General features: G+C 43.0%; 1 protein-coding gene across 1 annotated transcript; it reads right to left on the reverse strand.

Annotated features, from left to right (window-relative positions):
* Positions 1 to 1931: 1931 nt before the first annotated feature.
* Positions 1932 to 6612, reverse strand: SPIN3 (spindlin family member 3). The gene is made up of 2 exons (XM_006096161.3): positions 6446 to 6612; positions 1932 to 6274 (listed from the first exon to the last, which is right to left on the reverse strand). The coding sequence occupies exon 2, from the start codon at positions 6079 to 6081 to the stop codon at positions 5305 to 5307; it is 777 nt and encodes a 258-aa protein (XP_006096223.1). The 5' UTR covers positions 6082 to 6274; positions 6446 to 6612; the 3' UTR covers positions 1932 to 5304.
* Between the last annotated feature and the right edge of the window lie 1638 nt (positions 6613 to 8250).

Here is an 8250-nt window from a genome sequence, read left to right on the forward strand (position 1 = left end):
AACAAGTTGTCCAGGTGATTCTAATACGTGCTAAAGTTTGAGAACTATTATATTTTTAATAACTTTTTAAAATTGATTTTGGAGAGGGAGAGAGAGAGAGAGATGGAAACATCAATGATGAGAGAGAATCATTGATCAGTGGCCTCCTGCACGCCCCCTACTGGGGATCAAGCCCACAACCTGGGCATGTGCCCTGACCAGGAATCAAACCCGGGACCCTTCAGTCCACAGGCCAACGCTCTATCCACTGAGCCAAACCAGCTAGGGCAAGAACTATTATATTAAACAAAGTCCAATTCTAGCCAACAACAAACAGTTTAACCCCAGAACTTCCAGGCACAAGATGATATAAGGTGAAGTAGCCTGGTAAAGCTCTCCCTCTCCCAAGAAGTATATTCACCAAAGATATGTCTCCAAGGGAGACCCTTTTAGAGAACCAAAAGAGGCTGGCTGACCAGAGGACATACTTTACTGCCAGAGCAGGGAGTTCTTGTCTAACAGGTTATGATATTCTTTTAACCAGAAACCTTATTTTTTCTACTTCCTCCCTTTTTAAAATGGTAGTTTCCCCCTGGTCATTTCTCCCCAATTGCATATTGGGTATGTTGGGGTGAAGGGTAGTTTATAATTTAACTGCAGGTGACGAGACTGCTAGGATGATGGATCTGAAGATGGCTGCATATCAACTAGAGATCTAAATGCTAAAATGCAGTAACTGGGTAAGACTAGGTTTTTCCCCTTTGAAAACATAAATTCACTACATGTAGGTGTGGGCATTTTTCAAAGTAGATACGTGGGAAGAAAGGTGTCCCTAGATGCTTGCTACCCAAAATAAGAAGCAATACTAGACATTTGTGATTGGTTCATGGCATTCACTCCCCGTGCCCTTGATTTTCCTAGGAATCCATTTGGTTCTAGGGAGATACATCTTAGGATTCGGGAATGGAACACATGGCCTGGCTAAGCCATTCAGTGCATTGCATTTAATCCACGAGACGTCAGTGGCTGATCCAGATATGTGACCTAAGCCATTTAAGAATGCATCACAGCGCACAGGTGATTTATTTTTGTCTAGACTGGAACTTCGGTAGCTTGGAACTGCTGGTCCAATTTTGCTACCATTGAGGAAAGGAAAACTGAGAATGAAATTGACATATGGAGTAGGGAAAACCCTAAATAATCACACTGAACCTGAGCCTCAATCAAACTATGCCTGAAGCCCATCTAACCTCTGGATTATTTTAGTTACATGAATTAATGATGTTTGGTAACTGTGTAAACCTGTTTAAAATAGGTTTCCTGTTACATGCAGTAAAGCATTATATTAGAAAAGGCAAATAAAAACTATCCTAAATTTGCATATGACAGTATATGTGAGTGCAAGTTGGAATAAAAAATATTGTTCATTTTTGGGTTACTTATTATATATATTACCTTAACTTTTTCCCACAGCTTCAATTTATAGTTGAGTTTCCCTTTAACTTACCTCAATAAAAATATGCAGGCCTCTCTCAAGGAGTTCCTTCCACAGAATCCATCAAGTTCACATACATTTCACTTTCTACTAGTTAGAAAAATTTGCCAGGCAGAAATGGTGGGTTTTCAGGGATGTGTAAGTTTTCATTAAACCAGATTTGGGTTTGGAGGTTTGAATTAACTACACCTCCTTCCCCTCTAGATTCTAAATCAACTAAAAATTACACACAGATCACCAGCCTGGTGTGGCTCAGTGGTTGAGGGTTGACCTACGAACCAGGAGGTCACAGTTCCATTCCCGGTCAGCGCACATGCCCAGGTTTCGGGCTCAATCTCCAGTGGGGGGCATGAAGGAGGCAGCTGATCAATGATTCTCTCTCATCATTGATGTTTCTCTCTCTCCCTCTCCCTTCCTCTCTGAAATAAATAGTAAAAAATACTCACAGGCATCAAAGTGGGATTAAATATCAGCTTTAATATATTGTTAAGTGAAAAAGCAAAATTCAGAACAGCATGTATAATATGCCACCATTAGTATAAAAAAACTGATATACACACATACATACATAATATGCTTGTACATACATGGATTATCTCTGAAAGCATACATAGTAACTGGTAACAGTGGTTACCTTTGGAAAGTGGGACTGAGGGACTGAGGTAAGGGTGAGAAGGGGGAAAGAAAATTAGTTTTTACTTTATAACCTTTAGTACCATTTCATTTTTACCAGAAACAGGTGTTTTTCTCCAAAAACAATTTATATATTAACATTTTTAAAAGAAAAAAATTGATACCAGCTTTATTACTGATAGATCTGGACTGGAGCACATGCTTTGGACCTGAGCCTGAAATGTAGTTCTACCCCAAGTCGAAAGTAGACATTTACTCAGCCATGTAGTGAAGGGGCTACCTTCTTTCCCATTCCTTGCTGTGAGAAAATGAGCTGAAGAGCCAAGAAGGGACTAGGCTGCTTATCCATAATAACCCTTTTTTCAGTTTTACCAAGTTATTCCTCCTCCCAGATGTAAGACTGAATGAGGGGCAAGTGGAGGTGGGTAGAAGTTTTCTCTCAAATACTTGTGAGAGTCCTTTATTTTTTGTCTTGAGTCAGGAACATGGAGAGAGATATAAGATAGATCACATCATATCCATGGACTTTTTGTTCTCTAAGCCATAGTGGTCAACACCCAAGACTATGGCTGTCCCCTATGGGGAAGACCAACATTATCTTAGGAATATCCTGCTTCCATCTGTGGAAGACTGGTGAGCAGTTCTGTTTTTGACCCTAGAAGGCTCTGAAATAAGTCAGAATAGAGCAGTAATTAAAATTAATTCCAAGGTTACATTATACCCCAGGCTGAAAATTCACTCACTATTTTATCCCTAATTTATAATTATGTCCAACCACATTATATGATTTAGTTTACAAAGATTACACAATGAACCCCAAAGATAGCATATTAAAATACTCCAAAAAATTAGAATATCAACTACATAATGAAAATGCCTTAATTTGAACTATATAAAACCCACTCTAATGATTAAACTCCAAGGGAGAGAGGAATGCTCCTAATTAAATTTCTATTTGAAAGTCCAAAGGAATTAAAGTCCAAAATTTTGCCTTTCACAATTTCTTGTTTTTCTCATTTCAGCCATACGGATCCCACAGAGACGTCTGGACAGATGTACGGTTCCTTCAGCAGCCACAGCCTGGGCTGTCTCCATCTTGATTAGGTGTAGTTCCTTCAGGACTTTAGAAGCTGAATTAATCTAACCCCACAACTGCATGTTATATATTTTTAAGAGTCCACAGTATCAATAGGTCAAAAGATGACCACAGGCCTTACCGGCATTGCTCAGTGGTTGAGCGTCGATCTATGAACCAGAAGGTCACGGGTTCTATTCCCACTCAGGGCACATGCCCAGGTTGGGGGCTCGATCCCCAGTGTGTGGCGTGCAGGAGGCAGCCCATCAATGATGCTCTCTCATCATTGATATTTCTATCTCTCCCTCTCTTTACCTCTCTGAAATCAATGAAAACATATTTCAAAAAAGATGACCACAGTATCATCTTCACACCCCAAAATGAGAAAGCACACTAATTCCCAGCCACTGGAAGCAAACTTATGTTCCCAGGACTTAATACATAGGACAGAGAAAGCATGGGAGAAAAGAGACTGTTTTCTTGGTTTCATCCTCAGCAGGATCTAGTCTGTCTGTGCCAGCAGTCCAGAATCCATGACCTGTGAACTTAAACTAACTTGGGAGATATTTCCCAAGTGTTTGATTGTATTGCCACACGTCCCAGCCCCATATTTGCAGAAGTCCAAGGCCTGTCTGTTACTGTTAATGGAGCTTGTGCAGAGACCCAGTGTGAAAATGTTGGCTTTTGCCAGGTGCTTCTCTCCAAAACCTTCCTTATTTTTAACCTTTTCCCCTAGGCTTTGGTTAGCCTTTACCAGTGCCTTCAATAATGGAAGGTACAGTACCCATTCCATTACTTACTTTTCTGCTGCAGTAGGGCTCACCCTTTTCTGCAGATGAGTATCTTAGGAGCAGCCAACAAAGAGGAGAAAGTTGAAAAACAAAACGCTAATAAGTACCCATTGGATTTCTATCTACCAATGCCAGCATTACGCTCTTAAAACATCATTAAGCCTATTGATCATCTGGCACTGATTCTAATCTATGTGTTCCATAGTTCTCCTGGGACAACATAAAAGATGAGCCCACCAGGTCATACGAGGAAGTCTTTCTTAGTTCTAGCAAGTGTCTTGCCCACCTCATATGCTGGGACTCAAAAGTTCCCTAAGAATCAAAACGAAAACTTAATCTAAAAGTTCTCAGAGTATCTCTCGGTATAGGAAAGAAATCTGTATCTCAGCCTGACTCCAGGTTTTGCTCTTTTAATTTTGAGGTCCTGGACCAACCTGACAACACTTGATAAACTCAGGCTTTACCGTGTGACTGAGAACTCTAGCTAAATCCTGGTTTAATGTCCCATTGGGTTGGCAAAGCCTACTTGTGCTAAAGTCTGCCTGCAGGGCCTGTGTTTGTTAAAACCCACTCCATGTCTACAGGTCCTACCCAGAGTTATTGCAGACAACAGAGGCTCTAATACCATTGATGAAAAACCTTGATTTCTCCACTTGGGAGTTCGGTTCCCAAATGCTTGGCCTCTTATTAATTTCATAAGGTTTCTCGGCCTATACTTATATACTAAAGTGAAAAGTAATTACCCTCTTGATTTTGCAACAAGTTGAGCAATAGATGTAAGAACCAGAGAGGGAGCAATACGTTAGTCTTACTCTCAGTACAGATCGAATTGAAAATGCAACTTGGACAGGAGACCAAAATGGCTTCCCACTCTTCCTCACATTACACTTGGAAGCTACCTAGAGGGAAGAGTTAAAGTTGCAAAGAAACTTACCCAGCCAGTCATACCTAATATCTCCAGAAGCTTCATAGTTCAATGAGTAGAGAGAGTCCGAGCGCCCAAAAGAATGAGGCAACAGGTGTTCACCTACATTTAAACTATTAACACCAGCAAAGATAGAAGTGTGGGCCAATGGATGGCAGACTTTACCCTTCTCACTAATTAGAGAAATCAATCATTCTCCTGTGGGGAGGAACCTGTAAAAAAGGGTGGAGAGAAGGGCAAAAGGTTTCTTCCAAAAATGTCTGCGTTTCAGTTCCTTTTTCTTTGGCCAGGCAAAAAGCATGCAGAAAGCGAGAAGATGGTTCTTACAAATTGGAAAGCAATCAAGACTGTGTGTGCACGGATTTTACAAATAGTCTCACATATTTGGCAAATTTCAAAATGACTTCTAAGTTGTTTTTACCAAATCGTAGACATAGATATGGAAATCGTCGTCAAATTTGATGAAGTACACAGAGGGTTTGGCTTCTACCTGATGAATGACCATGCCAGTTCTCTTGGAGCCATCATCTTTGGCATATTCCACCTGTTTACCTACTAGGCTGTCTATGACTTCTCCTGGCTCCCTCTCTGCAGGAGAAGAATCATTGGCATCGGGAAGGATGCGTAGGTCACCGTCTTTATAATCATCTAAGAGCTGGTACATATATAAAACAGGATCCTTCTCATAGGTAATGTAAAACCATGTTTTCATGACAGGTGCCTGAGCCAAGACCATCCCCCTCCATTCATTTTTGGAACCTTCCTCTGTCTCAAAAATATGTTCCACGGCTTTGCCGATCAGAATTTCTGTTAAGTGTGAATCACTGATTGTAGATGATGCAATTCTATTAGGAAAGACTTCAAGTGATGACACCCTTTCATCGTTATGCAGTTCCAATCCATAAACACAGTCAAAGCCATCATATTTGATAAGATACAGAGAGGGATTTACAGGTACCTGATCCAGAACGGTTCCCTTCCACTGTACTAGAGGCTCGTCTCCGTCTTTCCATCCGTGCCGAATTCTGCAGCCCACGATGTTCCTCCGAGGCTGCGAGGGGGGTCTGCTCCTGTGTCTCTTGTGTGCAGCCTTTCTCTTCATCACGGAAACGGGCACACCGGCATGCCTTGAGCCTGTTCTGGACCGCGGCTCTGCAGCCGCCTTGGCGAACGGCGGCTTCATGCCTGAGAGGAGCACGGCGGCAAGGCAGGCCAAGAAATGGAATGGAGACAAAATCAATTCCAAGTATGACACGGTGAGCTTTGTCTCCTAATTAGTGCACTCCGTGCACCCACGCCTAAGTTTCTCCTGGAAGCTGGAAATCAAGGTATCCTGGCGTGTGCCTGCAGTAACCTTCCTCCCCGGTTCGTTCCAGCTACGCAAGAGAGAGAGAGAGAGAGAGAGAGAGAGAGAGAGAGAGAGAGAGTTGTCGTTAGGGTCAAAGAAATAGGGGGCATCCTCTATTCCTCCCACCCGGCTTCCAACACTGTGCCAAGTGGCACAGACTCCCCAAAGCCTCACGTGCCCAAATCCAGCACTTTGCTACCTTCGCTGTGTGCCTGAAGGGGAGAGATGATCAGCAGGCGCCAAGAAGGGAGCTCGCCAAAGCTGGTGGAGGAGGATCCGTAGACGAAGTGCGTGGCAGGCAGGCGAGGAGGATGGCGGCTGCGTCTCCAGCACGGAGCTCAGGGGCCCGCTGCGTCCCAGTCGGCAGCAGAGGCCCCTGTGCCACTTCGGGATCCCACCAGCCGCTGCTGCTGCAGCAGTCTCCTCCCTCTCCGTATCTCAGCTTCCTGCCAGGAGAGTGGCCTCCCCTTCCTGCCAAACAACGTGTGCCCTCCTCCCCCGACTCTCACGCCCACCTCTGCCCAGAGCTTGGGAAGCGCTTCTTGGTTCCTGGACCTGCCCCTTTCCAAATCAGGAGCCGCCCAGCTCGCATCCCCCCTAGCGTGTCTTTCTCCAGTTCAGAGCCCCCGGGCTCCCCACTCCCACACTACCTTAGCCCCACCTCGGTGCCCCTGCCCCATCTGCTTTCCATCTTCTAGGAATTCGCCCTTTCCTTTACCCCGTGCTTTTCTGGAGTTATTCTTTATATACAGAAACCTGCCCCTCCTGTCATTTAAAGGGATTTGTGGTAGAATGAGAGAAATGCACTGGTGCTCAGTCTGCCATCTTGACCCAATCTCTAGGTAATTTTAACTCTCTGGTCATTCCCAGATTTGACTTCTTGAGGATAATTTTTTTTTCTTTTCTCTTTCTCTCCTTTTTTTCACGATTGCAAAAGAATTGTCTTCACAGTGTGGGCATGGTGCAAAACTCAGAAAATTGACATGAAGAAAATCAAGTGTAAGCTCACCTCCCATTCCCCACATCTCAGAGCAAACTATGAACATTTTACATTGCCTTTTTAATAAGCACCTACAAAACTGGAATAATTTTGCATATGCATTTTCATGGTATAGTCTTTTCCACATGGGATAGATATTTGCTCAGTTTATTAGATATTGTCTTATACAGTTTTGTAGTACCTTCATTCAAATCAGCATAAGGATATTTTCATAATTTAACCATTCTCTCCAATCAGATGTTTAGTTTTGTAAACAAAAGCTTATAAATGATGCTTGCACAGGAATTATTAATCTGTTCTTTTTTATTGTTTAATATATTACATATGTCTCCTTTTCCCCCGATTGACTCCCCCCCACCTCTCCCACCTCCAAGGACAAGCCCCCACCGCCCCAGAGTCTGTGTCCACTGGTGATGCTAATATGCATGCATACAAGTCCTTTGGTTGATCTCTTACCCCCTCCCCTGCCTTCTCTCTGAGGTTGGACAGCCTGTTCAGTGTTACCTTGTCTCTGGATCTATTTTTGTTCATCAGTTTATGTTGTTCATTATATCCCACATATGAGTGAGATCATGTGATATTTATCTTTCTCCAACTGGTTTATTTCGCTTAGCATAATGCTCTACAGGTCCATCCATGCTGTTGCAAATGGTAAGAGTTCCTTTTTTACAGCAGCATAGTATTCCATTGTGTAGATGTACCACTATTTTTTAATCCACTCATCTGCTGATGGGCACTTAGGCTGTTTCCAAATCTTAGCTATTGTAAATTGTGCTGCTATGAACATAGGGGTGCCTATATCCTTTCTGATTGGTGTTTCTGGTTTCTTGGGATATAGTCCTAGAAGTGGGATTACTGGGTCGAATGGGAGTTCCATTGTTAACTTTTTGAGGAAACCTCATACTGTTCTCCACAGTGGCTGCACCAGTCTGCATTCCCACCAGCAGTGCACAAGGATTCCTTTTTCTCCACATCCTCTCCAGCACTTGTCCTTTGTTGATTTG

The sequence above is a fragment of the Myotis lucifugus genome, unplaced genomic scaffold, assembly GCF_000147115.1.
Source record: "Myotis lucifugus unplaced genomic scaffold, Myoluc2.0 scaffold_169, whole genome shotgun sequence".
In the NCBI taxonomy this organism is placed as follows: Eukaryota; Metazoa; Chordata; class Mammalia; order Chiroptera; family Vespertilionidae; genus Myotis; species Myotis lucifugus.

Excerpts from the sequence above, each read along its gene's own strand:
- SPIN3 (XM_006096161.3), bottom strand. The coding sequence starts at position 6,081 with ATGAAGCCGCCGTTCGCCAAGGCGGCTGCAGAGCCGCGGTCCAGAACA.